Source organism: Hevea brasiliensis, chromosome 18 (assembly GCF_030052815.1).
Source record: "Hevea brasiliensis isolate MT/VB/25A 57/8 chromosome 18, ASM3005281v1, whole genome shotgun sequence".
NCBI classification, from domain to species: domain Eukaryota; kingdom Viridiplantae; phylum Streptophyta; class Magnoliopsida; order Malpighiales; family Euphorbiaceae; genus Hevea; species Hevea brasiliensis.
This window is the reverse complement of record NC_079510.1, coordinates 35,569,010-35,582,695: the sequence shown is the minus strand read 5'-3', so window position 1 is coordinate 35,582,695 and position 13,686 is coordinate 35,569,010. Positions and strand designations below refer to the sequence as shown.

The following is a 13,686-nucleotide window of genomic DNA, read 5'->3' as shown; positions in this document are numbered from 1 at the left end:
GGAGCCGCTATCCTGGAGAAATCTTGCACAAAACGCCTATAATAGCCAGCTAGACCCAGAAAACTTCGCACCTCAGTGACTGTTGTAGGCCTAAGCCAATCGATTCTGACTTCATTTTTCTTGGGATCCAATTGAATGCCGTCACTAGAAACCACGTGTACAAAGATTCTGATTATTTCTAGCCAAAATTCACATTTTGAAAATTTGGCATATAGTTGGTGCTCCCTCAACGTCTGCAACACCATCCTCAAGTGCCACACGTGTTCTTCCTCGGTCCGAGAGTACACCAAAATGTCATCTATGAATACGATGACAAAACGGTCCAAAAATGGCTTGAACACACTGTTCATCAAGTCCATGAAGGCTGCTGGTGCATTAGTGAGTCCAAAAGACATCACCAAGAACTCATAATGACCATATCTTGTCCTGAAAGCCGTTTTGGACACGTCCTCATTCCTGATTCTCAACTGATGGTAGCCTGATCGCAGGTCTATCTTGGAAAAGAATCTAGCTCCTTGGAGCTGATCAAACAAATCATCGATCCGAGGAAGTGGATACTTGTTCTTCACAGTCACCATGTTCAGCTGTCTGTAGTCGATACACAACCTCAATGACCCATCCTTCTTTCTCACAAATAGAACAGGAGCGCCCCAAGGTGAAGTGCTCGGACGTATGAAACCCTTGTCCAAAAGCTCCTGTAGTTTCTCCTTCAGCTCTTTCAATTCTGTTGGTGCCATCCTGTAAGGTGGCATTGATATGGGGTTTGTACCCGGAACAACATCAATGCAGAACTCTATTCCCCTTTTTGGTGGCAACCCTGGAAGCTCCTCTGGGAAGACATCCATAAATTCTCTGATAATAGGAACATTTTTCATGCTGACACCTTCTACAGATGTATCTCTCACCAATGCCAAATACCCTTGGCATCCACGCCTCAACATTTTTCTAGCACTAATTGCTGACACCAAATTAAATGGAGCCACGCTCCTGTCACCATCAAAGCTAAACTCTTCCACACCAGGTATGTGGAAATACACCTTTTTGTTCCTGCAGTCTAAGGTAGCATAATGAGTTACCAACCAATCCATCCCCAAGATTACATCGAAATCCATTACTGGTAGAGGAACCAAGTCTGCTGGGAGGATCTTTCCATCCACTACTACTGGACTACCCGGAAAAACCATATCTACCTCTATGTCGTCGCTAAGTGGGGTAGCTACCGACAAAGGACATCCTAAGGTTGTAGGGTTTCTACCCAACCTCATGGCAAACACAGGGGAGACAAATGAGTGCGTAGCACCCGGATCTATCAAAACACGAGCCTCATAAGAACAGACCAGAAGAATACCTGCCACAACTGCATTGGAAGCCTGAGCATCCTAGTGGGTCAGGGTGAAAACCCGAGCTTGACCCCTACCCTGAGTGGCAGAACCCTGATACTGACTTCTACCTCCTGATCTGCCTCCAAATCCACGTCCCCCTTGTCCTCGGCCTTGTTGGCCACTGAACTGACTGCCTGCCATGTTGGAAGCACCCGGATACAACTGGCGAGGAACATTTGCAACAGAACCCTGTGACCCCATCTATGGCTCACTGAACACGGGGCATTCCCTAGCAAAGTGACCTGGTTGGCCACACCTGAAACATACTCCTGAACCCATCAAACAAGGTCCTGAATGTCCTCTTCCACACTGTGCACAAGGTGCCAAGGAGGATCCTGAACCAGACCCAGAACTACTGTACCCTGAACTGTGACCACTGCTGGATCCGTACCCTGGTCTGAATCCTCGAGGTTTGTGTCTAAAACCACTCTTCTTGTTCCTACTTTTTCTTCTGTAATTACTCTGGCCACCACTGTCCGGAGTACCCATGGAAGGGACACCTGAGGAACCCTCTGCTCTGTTTTTCTTTGCTCTCCCGTTGTCATCCGCAGCATAGCTAATCTTAATCTGTCTGGCTCGATCAACCACCACGTCAAAAGACTGATCAGACATCATGGCTAGGTTTGCATACCTCCTGTCAAGCCCCTTTAGGAATCTCTTCACCTTCATAGTTTCTGTAGCTACTGCTGCAGGGGCATATCTGCTCAATTCCAGAAATTCTATAGCATATTCATCTACAGACCTGCCATTCTGTCTTAAGGCCTCAAAGGCCCACTGTTTCTGATATCTGAAGCTTTCTGGCACAAACCGATTGATAAACAGTTCCACAAACTGAGCCCACGACAAACCCTCCATCCGGGGTAACACGTAGTCATTCATCCATTGTCTAGGCATAGACCCCATGACATGCTGCATACACTCTATCAGTCTTCTATCAGTCAACTGTAATTCTGTTCCTGCCTATCTGCAGGAATCTAAAAACCGATATGCATCGTCTGACACATCATAAGTTCCAGGCACTAACTTCTTGAAATTAATTATCTATTTATAAGGTTCCCCTCTTGGTGCGGTGGACTGCTGCTGCTGTGGAGGGTGGACCATATACTACGCCATCATGTCGATGGTTCTCTGTAACCCAGCTAGAGTAGCTGCCATTGGGTCCATGGGACCCTGTGCCATAAAGGACTGATCCTGTACTGGGGGTGGCTGCTCCTCTACTTGAGCAGCTCTAGGCCTCCTACCCCGCCTCCTGGCGGGCGCCTCATCTGTCTTGACACCTCGTCAGCACATCCGGCTCTAGTGCGATGCGGCTCTCACCTTCTACGCATTTTCCTGAAATTCAGCAGCATTAGCCCACAAAATTCAAAACTGCACATTACACAGCTCTATAGACTCATATTTACACACAATATATGAAGCAGAAACTAAAAGCAAAGACGATAATGCAAGACGAATGTGGACCCTATTTTTCCGCATGTGACTCCTAGTAGACTCTTCCCAACACTTTACACAAACATTCCCTAAGAATCTGGAGCCTAAGCTCTGATACCACATTTGTCACGACCCAACCTATGGGCCAGACCGGCACTAGGACCTGGGCCAGCCTAAAGCCCCCGATGCCCGTAGTAAGCCTAACTGTTCATTAACCTAACTCTAAGGCCCATTTGGGGTGTTATATTTAATTAATAAGAGAATAGAGGAAATTAGATTATAAGATCAACCAATAAAATGCTGCATCATTTTAATCAAACTATCAATGAAAACGGATAGAATACATGAAAAATCATCGTATCTTAAATTAAAATTCAAATCCGAATCTAATTATTATTTTTAATATATTAACTCAATTAAAATTTGTATTAAATTATTTGAATTCGTTCCAAACCTGATTATTGTTATCCAAATAATATATAAACACATTTAATTTTATTTATTTTAATTAATAATATGCATAAAATATATTTTTTAATTAATAATTTATAATTTAAAATTTTAATATTTCTATAAATATTTAAATTCTATTTGTTTAAAATATAATATATATAAATTTAAAATATTATTAAAAATAAATATATATTAAATTTAATTAAATATTTATATAAATGATTTTGAGTAACATATATATATTTAAAAATATTATTAAAAATAAATATATATTAAATTTAATTAAATATTTATATAAATAATTTTAAGTAATAAATATTTAATATATAAAACTCAAGGTCCACGTGAGTTTTTTTTTTTTTTTTTTTTTTTTTTTTTTTTTTTTATCAAAACTAAACTTAATTATATATTACTTGAAGCAGTCCTGAGGAGATTTGATTGGACTAGTACTAAAAAATAATTGACCTATTGCCGTCTCTAAACCAAACTACTTAAAGGTATAATAAAAGTGAAAAGATTTTATCATTTATTTGAGTGAGGGAAATGAAGGGAATAAAAAAAACAAAATTTGTTTTATCCTATTAGATTTCAACATTGAAGGAATGAAACTAAGAGTATGAAGGAAAATCATGAAAGAAGAAAATAGAAGAATTCTACATGGATTAATGCATATAGAAATTTAGTCCAAAATTGAATTTTCAAGAATATGAACATTAGAGACTGAATTGACTACTCGCCAAAATTTTAAAGACTTTGATCTTTGGACTAGAAATTAACTTTATTAATTAATGCATATAGATATTATAAAAATAATCATAAAAATAGTAAAATTATAAATTAATCTTTTGAGAAGGAATGATTAAATTTTAAATTAATTTTAGGTTAATTTTAATATATAATAATCCTTATAGATGCATGAAATTAATTTTCTTCTTTATAAAAAATTTGACAATTATTAATAAAAATCTTAAGGTAAGTATAATATAATATTTTCATAAGAAAAAAAATATAAATATAGATAATTTAAATTTTTATTTAAAAATAATATAAGCAGAGGAGAATATCATTTCAAGTAATAGTTGGTCTGTCTTCATATTAACAAAAGAAAAATAATTAAAAAAAAGTAAATAAGATAATCTTTAAATAATCACATCTATATATAAAACCAATTAAAGAAAATAATTTCTCTTAATATTAATATAAGAAAATTAATTTCTTATAGGTGGAGATTTTCATTAATTGTTGTGTAAATGGTAATAGGTATAAAATTTCTTATTAATTTAATTAATAATTAATTTCTTATATATATACATGAGACTTATGTTTTATATCTTCTAAAATAATTAAAATTTTATAAGTATAAATACAATTGAAGTATAATGTAAATTTCACAAGTGTACGGGTACCGCGGGGCATGAGCACAACCTAATCTGCTACACCATTGGCATTGGCCCCCTCGAAAAGGATGCTCGTGAAAAGTAACTGTTACTAGACTTTCAAACAAGAAACAACATAACGTGCTTGTCCCTGGACTGACCTTGTCTCCTTGGGATTTGTTTGGTATTTTTTTTTAATTTTTGTTAAAAAAAATAATAAAAAATATAAAAAATTAAGTTAAAATTAAATTTATTATATCATAAATATAAAATAATTTTTTAATATCATCTATAATGATATATTTTTTTTTAAATGTAATTTTAAAAAGAATCTCAATACTAAATGAAACTTTATTATTTCCTTTTATTTTACACAACTTTCAACCACCTTGTTAATGTCGGTCCGTCCATCCTTCCCTTGTCTCTTTCTTGCCTTTATTTTAAAACTATAAAATCACGAAATAAAAATTTAATTAAAATTAATTATATTAAAATTATTTTTAAAATTATAAAATTTGGATTTAAAATTATTTTTTAAGAAAAAATATTGTAAATGATGTTAAAAATACAATTTCATAAAAATGGTTTTATTATTTTAATATTATTATAATTAAAATTTATTAAATTTAATTTAAAATATTTTTTAATATTTTTTGCAATTAATAACAATGGCCTTCATGTCAAGTGGACTTATTTGAGGTCCACTTTCTAAATGCGTGTTTTCCCTTTTTAAAGAGTGGTCCTCGGTTGGTAGAGTTAAAAAAGAATGTAATTTTATTTTATTTTTAAATAATAAGCACAATATAATCAAATTAATTTATAAAATTAAAATGTAAGTTTAAAGTAAATGGTTAAGGGTGCAATTATAATAAATTTGATTTTGTGTAAAGTGAGTCTAATATCTTTTAAATTAAATATTTATATTGAAATTTATATACATTTATTATTTTAATTGACACTTTATAAATTTTAATATAAATATTAATTTAAAAATTATTAAATTCATTCTTATATAAAATTGAATTATTTTAACACACTTAATGACTAAATAAACAATCAATAAATGAATTATAATAACAATATAAATAAAATATAACTCAACATCAATGTAACTTAAACCCAAAACTTTTTTATTTTTAAAATCTTAATTTTGGTTAATTTAATTTAAGAGTTTTTATTTTATTTTATTATTTTTAATTATGAATATAATACACAATTTAAATATTATTTTAAATTCAGATAAAATGTTAAGTAAATTATATATTAATTTATTTTAATATAAATTTATATAAATAATTAAATTATTTTATATAATAAAATAATTAATCAATTAAATATTATAACCTAACTACTTATATATTACCCTTTAATGTGAATTCCAAACAATAACTCTTTTAATTACTATGAAAAATTATTATTATTATTGGAAATGAGAAGCAAAATTTTTTGTTTACACTAAATTTATATTGTAAACAATAAAAAAGTTTAATTATATTTAAATACTACTGTACATTCTCAAATATTAAATTATCAAATATATTTATTTATAATTTTTGTTAATACCCACATTTTTTAAATTATTATGGGCCAATAATAATAAATTATATTATAAAAATAAATTAATAAAATAAATAAAATAATTTTTAAATTTTATTTATTATATTAAATAATTTTTTTTTAGTGAAAAAATTGATAAAGAAGGTTAAGGTATCATCTTCTTTTTGCCACTGAGTTTTTTAATTAAATTCACCGTAACACTTGTTATTCAAGCAACTTCCTAGGAAAAACAAACTAGGAAGGGAAACGCAAGGAAAAAAAAAAAAAAAAAAGAAAAGAAAGAGCGGGGCGGCGCGTATACGGACAACTGAAAAGGGAGCATGGCGCGAATTTCGACGCTGGTTCTGGACTAACAATTCTCAAATAAAACAAGAGTGGCTCTGGCGCTTCGGAGGCATATGATTCTCAATCTCTATACGCCTCTCCTTCTTGTTATTGTAATAATATTTAATTTCCAACGCAAATATTCTCAGAATCTAATTTCTTTGGGCTGGTCTACTGATGCTCTTTTAGATTTCGTCGACAGCAATACCCAGATTCTGATTTTACTGGGGGACTGTTGTCAACTTGTCATTTGAGAAGAACAATCTCTGTAAGTGTTTACATGAATAGATTATAGCTTTTTTGGTTATGGTATTTGATGATTAATCACTGAAAATGATGTTCTTCTTGTTGATGATAAGGTTGATGATGTTGGGTTTCTGTTTTTCATTTTTGTTTTATTGTTTTGGGGTTAAAACCCTTTTTGTATGTTGCTTTTAGTTATAGCTTTCTCTTTTCTTGGCTGATTCGTAGTTATTTGCTTGGTTAGAGGAATTGCTGCCTTATCCTCAAATTCATTTAGTTGCTCATTTTGGATTCTGGTCCTCTGTATTGTTTTGTATATGAAATATTGCTGAATTGTTCCCTTTCCTTAAGGGGTTCTGCGTGAAGAATCTGTGAATTCAATTTTGTTATGGGTAGCATTTCTGTTGTCGTACAAAAATGAATTTCATGGAAACGCAGGAGAAGAACTGTATGTAATTTTGGTTGAAATTTGTCTGACAATTCTTGGTTGTTCCTTTATTTGGTTTTTGATCAATTATATCTTGTATTGTTAAATTGATCTGTTTTTGTTCCTAACGTAGATGCCTTTCTTTACTTTTTGTTTGTCTGGCAGAGGAACTAACATGACAAGTATAGCTGCCTTCAGTGCCAACCTGCACTACAGGTTAAACAAATGCAGGGTACACAGTTGCACACAACCCGCCCAGGTGTCTGGTGCGGCATTCAATGGAGGCTTGCAGAAAGAACTTTCATGGTATTAAGGATCTTTGCTGAGCTATTTAGTTTGTGTATGGAATTTGCTTTGGTTTTTGTTTGTACAAAGAAATGAATATGATTTATTTATTTATCTAAATGGTAAATTCAATAACTTTGTGATATCCTTTTTTTTTTTTTTTTTTTTTTTAATATAAAGGGGTTCTGGTTTAAGGGCTTGTTGAATCCCTTAATACAATTTTATAGAGTTGAGGCTACTCTTGTCCCACAAATAGCATTTGATTGAAAATTCACATAAGCAGAAGATGATGTTTCTGTGGCTCCTAAAACTTCTAAACTTTGCTCTTTTCAGCTTTCACTCTATGGTGCTCGGTTATATGACACCACAAAAAATGTACTAGTACAAAATTTTCAACTTTGCTGTGTTATTGCTGCAAAGGCAGTGCTTTACAAGAGGGATTTTGCTTAATGAGAAGCAGGCTTTATGACATGCCTTTTTCTTCTAGGACAACATAAACACATTTTCTGTAAGCTTGTCCTGATAACAACAAGACAATAATTCATGATTACATATCATATCGAAGCTTTCTTTTTTTTTTGTTTTATTATTAAAATTTATTTTGTGGTGCACATAATTCTTTTAGGTCATATGGAGTATCCAAGATGTTGCAAATTCAAAGATTTAACATTTACCGGTCTACCATTGGTGAATACTGGAAATCTTTTGGAACGATAACAGTTAGTGTATCATCTTGCCTAAGAGATGGTTCCACCAAGTATTTTGATTTTGTCGTTATTGGAAGTGGAGTTGCTGGACTTCGCTATGCTCTTGAAGTTGCAAAACATGGAACTGTTGCTGTGATAACCAAGGCTGAGCCTCATGAGAGCAATACAAACTATGCCCAAGGTGGCGTTAGTGCTGTGTTGTGTCCTTTGGACTCTGTGGAGAGTCACATGCAGGATACCATTGTAGCAGGGGCTTATCTATGCGATGAGGAAACTGTTAGAGTAAGATTTAGAACTACTAGTTTTGCATTATGAATATTCTTAGAGCTAAACTAAGTATTTCATTCTTTAAAGAATTTCAACTAATGCATGCTGAATTTCTCTGAATAGCATATCTGCTAACTTTTCCATAAGCACCTCTTGAGAGTTGTGCCCACAATGAAAGATATCCTGTTTTTATTATTTAATTTTATTGTCTAGGTTGTTTGTACTGAAGGACCTGACAGAATCAGGGAATTGATAGCTATGGGTGCAATGTTTGATCATGGTGAGGACGGAAACCTGCACCTAGCAAGGGAAGGGGGTCACTCTCACCATAGAATTGTTCATGCTGCCGATATGACTGGGAGGGAGATTGAGCGAGCGCTGCTGGAGGCAGTTGTTAATGATCCTAGTATATCCATGTTTGAACACCACTTTGCAATAGATTTACTGACTTCTCAGGTTCATTTCCTAGTACTTCTTTTGTTTATACAAAAACCGAGAAGCATAACTTTAGGTACTCACTTATAGTATTTTTTTTGGCTGAATTATTTCTTAAATGTTTGTAGGTATAAATGTAGCATTAACTTTAATATTCAGTTTCAAAATTAAGGAACAGTTGAATGTATTCACCTCACTTGTGGTGTGCCTCTTCATCTGACATCATAAAGTTTTAAGTTTACATCAGTGTGGATACTTAAATGAATTTTGTGTTGCTGTAGGATGGTCCTGACACAGTTTGCCATGGCGTTGACACAATGAATACTGAAACACAAGAGGTGATGCAAGGGTTTGCTTATTTGGCTTGCCATTTTTTTGTACTCTATCCTCAAGGCCTTTTATCCCTTAAATTTCCAGGTTATTCGTTTCATTTCAAAGGTGACTTTACTTGCATCAGGTGGGGCTGGGCATATCTATCCATCTACCACAAATCCTCCGGTATACTTCTTTGTCTAGTTGTATGAGGTTGTTTCCACAATGATTGTTTGGATGGTTTTGTACCTTATATTTTAAGAGACCAGGTATTTAATCTTTGGTTAGTGTAATCACCTGTTTTATTAATTAAAAATAGATGTTAAGACTTGGCTACTTTAGTTCATAGAATGACCCAAATTAGGAATGTGATTACCAAGAAGTAACGAACAAATAAATATAGCTCAATTAAGTTAACTACCTTGTGGTACGCTTGAATTAGATGAACCACCACTCTAGTTTGAATAATTACATCAAACACCCTTGAAATGGATATTTGGCTTGTGCTTGACTGTTTTACTCTGTAAAAGAAAGTTGTTACTGCCCATTTTATTTTATTTTTCATAGCAGTTGCTAGATGTTCAATTGAACTTATAGCATGTAGATGTATTTATGTTCACTGCAAAATGCATCTGAGGAATGATTTATGTATCTATCCATGCTAGAGGATGATATGTGCAATTTAGGGACATTGCAAGGGTGGTGCATGCGATCTACCCTACATTGATGTATGCTAGTAAAAAATATTGATCAACTGAATATGCAGTAGGAAGTTGGAATCCTTTTTCAGCTAATCTGTATACAACTTTGTTCATTTATTGACTTTTTTATTGGCTTATCAATCTATGTTGCTTTCCGTATATAGCAAATGAACGTACAGATGCAGTGCTGATCACAACTATACTATCCTAAGATTTATTCTTATTTCTCCAAATTTTCTTATAGGTGGCCACTGGAGATGGCATTGCAATGGCTCACAGAGCTCAAGCTGTGGTGTCAAACATGGAGTAAGTAAAAGCTTTTATAGTGTTATGCAAGAAGTGAACATTCTACCTCTAATCATAGTATCCTTCTCTCTTGTTATGTGAATGCCTATGTGGTAAATATAAATTTCACAGTTTTTTTTTTTGGCTGATTTGTTACATATTATAGGAAGAAGTACAGGAATAAAGTGTAAATAGTGTTGTAGAGAATTATAGAACAGTTGTAATTGGCAGGAACAACTTCTGTTATGAGCCTATATAGCTCAGTGATGCTCTTCTTGTAATTCCATTCCAAGAATTATCAAGAAATACAGTCTCTCTCTTCTCTCAACTCCATTTTTCTTCTACCTATTCTGTTTCTCTCTCTTATCTCTATTTCTTCTTCATTTTTCTGTTAGGGTTTCCAAAACCCTAACAGGATTATACCATCCTGGAGAATGTGAAGATGTGGAAATGAAATTATTTTGTCTCATCACAAGATTGTTTTCCAGATGGTTTAATGTCCCAAAAAAAAAAAAGAAGCAGCCAAAATTGGATTATTGATCTTTTCCCTTTATCAGGAAGTCTTAAAACAATTTTAACTACAAAAGACCATTTGAATTCTACTTTCATCTTTTTTATTAATTGTAAACTGGGTTGCTAATTGTTAGAGAGGGGATTTATAAATTGGAGAGCTTTCTTGATTGAAGGCCAAAAAATTCATATTTTGACCATGCTGCATAACTGCTGCTTTCTTTTTCTCATAACTCCGGCCCGGTTGTTTGGCTTGGGAAGGTTCCTGCATTGGAATCACATCTGTGCTTATATGTGGTACATGTGTCAATTAAGTAGGGAATCATGTTAATAAAATTTTCTTTTTGACACGATTTTCAACAATCTTGTATTTTCTCAGATTTGTGCAGTTCCATCCAACTGCCTTAGCTGATGAAGGCCTTCCTGTCAAACCAAACAAAGCTCGAGAAAATGCATTTCTTATCACTGAAGCCGTCAGGGGTGATGGGGGTATCCTCTATAATTTAAGCATGGAAAGGTTTATGCCCATGTATGATGAGAGGGTTGAGTTAGCTCCTAGGGATGTGGTGGCAAGAAGTATAGATGACCAGCTTAAAAAGCGTAATGAGAAGTATGTGCTACTTGATATAAGCCACAAGCCCAGAGAAAAAATACTCTCCCACTTTCCCAACATAGCTACTGAGTGTCTTCAGTATGGCCTGGATATAACTCATCAGCCAATTCCAGTGGTTCCTGCTGCACATTACATGTGTGGTGGAGTCCGTGCTGGGCTTCAGGGGGAGACAAATGTGCGGGGCCTCTATGTAGCAGGTGAGGTTGCATGCACTGGTTTGCATGGAGCAAACAGACTTGCTAGTAATTCATTGCTTGAAGCACTGGTTTTTGCAAGAAGAGCTGTCCAGCCTTCAATTGATCACATGAAGTGCTCTGGGCTTGATCTCAGTGCTTCAAGTTGTTGGGCACGACCAGTTGTGCCCAATTCACTTGGAAGTGATGTAATAGACAACATATTGAAGACAACAGTGAAAGTAAGGAAAGAACTGCAATCAATCATGTGGAAATATGTGGGAATTGTTCGCTCAACAACTAGACTAGAAACTGCTGTGGGAAAAATCAGTGAACTGGAGTCTCAGTGGGAAGAGCACTTATTTGAGCAAGGATGGGAGCAAACAATGGTAGGGCTTGAGGCTTGTGAAATGAGGAATCTCTTTTGTTGTGCAAAGCTGGTGGCGAGCAGTGCCCTGGCTAGGCATGAAAGCCGCGGTCTTCACTATACAATTGATTTCCCGCATGTGGAGGAAAGTAAGAGGTTGCCAACAATTATTTTCCCTTCTCCCATAAATAGGACATGGAGTTCAAGACAGCTGCACAAGCTGGCTATCTGTTAGCAAGTGCAGGGCCTGTGTCTGTTTTCTTCCAGCTAAAACATTATTTTTTGGATATATCATTCATTGTTTAAATGAAGATTTATAGTGAATCCTCTGGAAAGAAAGGGGATGTGCCTTTCTTTGTTTACTTGAAAATTTCTTTGTTTCCTTTTATGGACTTGTTAAGAGAGCCTAACAATAATGTCCTTGGTGATTGGATTGCTATAAGTAGGATGAGTTATGAATATTTGAAAAATTGAATTTGATAAGTCAAGAAATGCTATAAAACATGCTGTGGCCTGTATTAGGAGAAATTTTTATAATTTCTCCTGTATTAGAACACATATTATGAATTTCTCATCAATTTTGCTCAACATGCATTTATTTACTTGTATTGGGAACTTGCAACTCACTCTCACCGCCACAGTATATTCATCGCCAACATTTGCATAATTTTACATCTTCAACATTTATGTGAGAAAATGGCAGGTTTCTTGCTGTTGTATCTACTGAGAGGCATAACACTGAGCAAGTTTTATTCGCCAAATTGATGGCTTAGTTTCAGTTCCCATGTCTCAATCTGAATTTTCTTGTTTGCAAATTAGTTTATACACTATCGACCATGATGCAGTAAGAGAGGGGTGATGCTTGTATGAGGGAGTTCATAAAAGGGATAATATACTTAGTAGGGGAGGCTATATGCCTTCATCTTTATTAGTACCAACTTTATTATATGGAGTTAATTGCAAATAGACTAAAGCAATTGATCCTTCTCTCTCTCTCTCTCTCTCTCTCTCTCTCTTATGTTCCTTCTTTTTACTCTTTTGCTTTGCATCCATTATTATAGTACCAAACTGGATGGAGACATCTTGAGTTGGAGACTCCGCAGGACTTGCAATGCCTTCAACTTTATTGTTTACAGGCAAACTCCTGAGGTTTGTACATGGTTATTGTTAATATTTTGTTTTATATTTAATTTTTTTAATTATATTTTATATATCTTTCAATATTTATATTTAAATAAATTTTAAAATCAATTTATGCATTTTAATTAAATATTTTTGTAATTAATTTTAAAGAATGAGCTTCAAATTTTTGTATAGAGTGAAAGTAACAATGATAAAATGTCATTCATAAATTATGAAGTTCAATGATATTTAAAATTCATTTTCTCAAATTATATTTATTTTTTTTATAGATTTAAATTTTTATGCTTTGTGCAATAACTAATAATTTATTTTTTGTATTTAATATAAATTATTCTATTATTTGAATATTTATTAACATATTTAGTAAATATTTTTATTTTTCTATTAATTACTCCTTATCTGATTTTTATGACTTAGTTTATATACACAAAATTATAGTAGCTAAAAATAATATGTTCATAAAGAAGAAAAGAAAATGATAGTAACAATGATCATATGAAATACAAAACATAATAAAATAATGATTAATTTTTAATTTTCTTTTAAAAAGGAATGGTTAAATTTTAAATTGATTTCAGGTTAATCATGATATATGATATCTTTATGCATGCAGGAAATCATTTTTTTTTTCTATTAATACAAGTAAGAAAAAATAAATAAAAATAAAATAAGATAATTTATTTATATATATAATA

General features: G+C 33.3%; 1 protein-coding gene across 2 annotated transcripts; it reads left to right on the top strand.

Annotated features, from left to right (window-relative positions):
* The first annotated feature begins 6,435 nt into the window (after window positions 1-6,435).
* Window positions 6,436-12,436, top strand: LOC110654812 (L-aspartate oxidase 2-a, chloroplastic). 2 transcript variants are annotated; one of them, XM_058140481.1, is made up of 8 exons: window positions 6,436-6,791; window positions 7,359-7,499; window positions 8,104-8,467; window positions 8,666-8,908; window positions 9,169-9,225; window positions 9,305-9,385; window positions 10,145-10,206; window positions 11,075-12,436. In XM_058140481.1, the coding sequence occupies exons 2-8, from the start codon at window positions 7,369-7,371 to the stop codon at window positions 12,081-12,083; spliced, it is 1,947 nt and encodes a 648-aa protein (XP_057996464.1). In that variant the 5' UTR covers window positions 6,436-6,791; window positions 7,359-7,368; the 3' UTR covers window positions 12,084-12,436. The 2 variants fall into 2 exon arrangements, with proteins under 2 accessions (XP_057996464.1, XP_021666619.2); XM_021810927.2 differs by lacking the exon at window positions 6,436-6,791 and adding an exon at window positions 7,812-7,986.
* The last annotated feature ends 1,250 nt before the right edge of the window (window positions 12,437-13,686 follow it).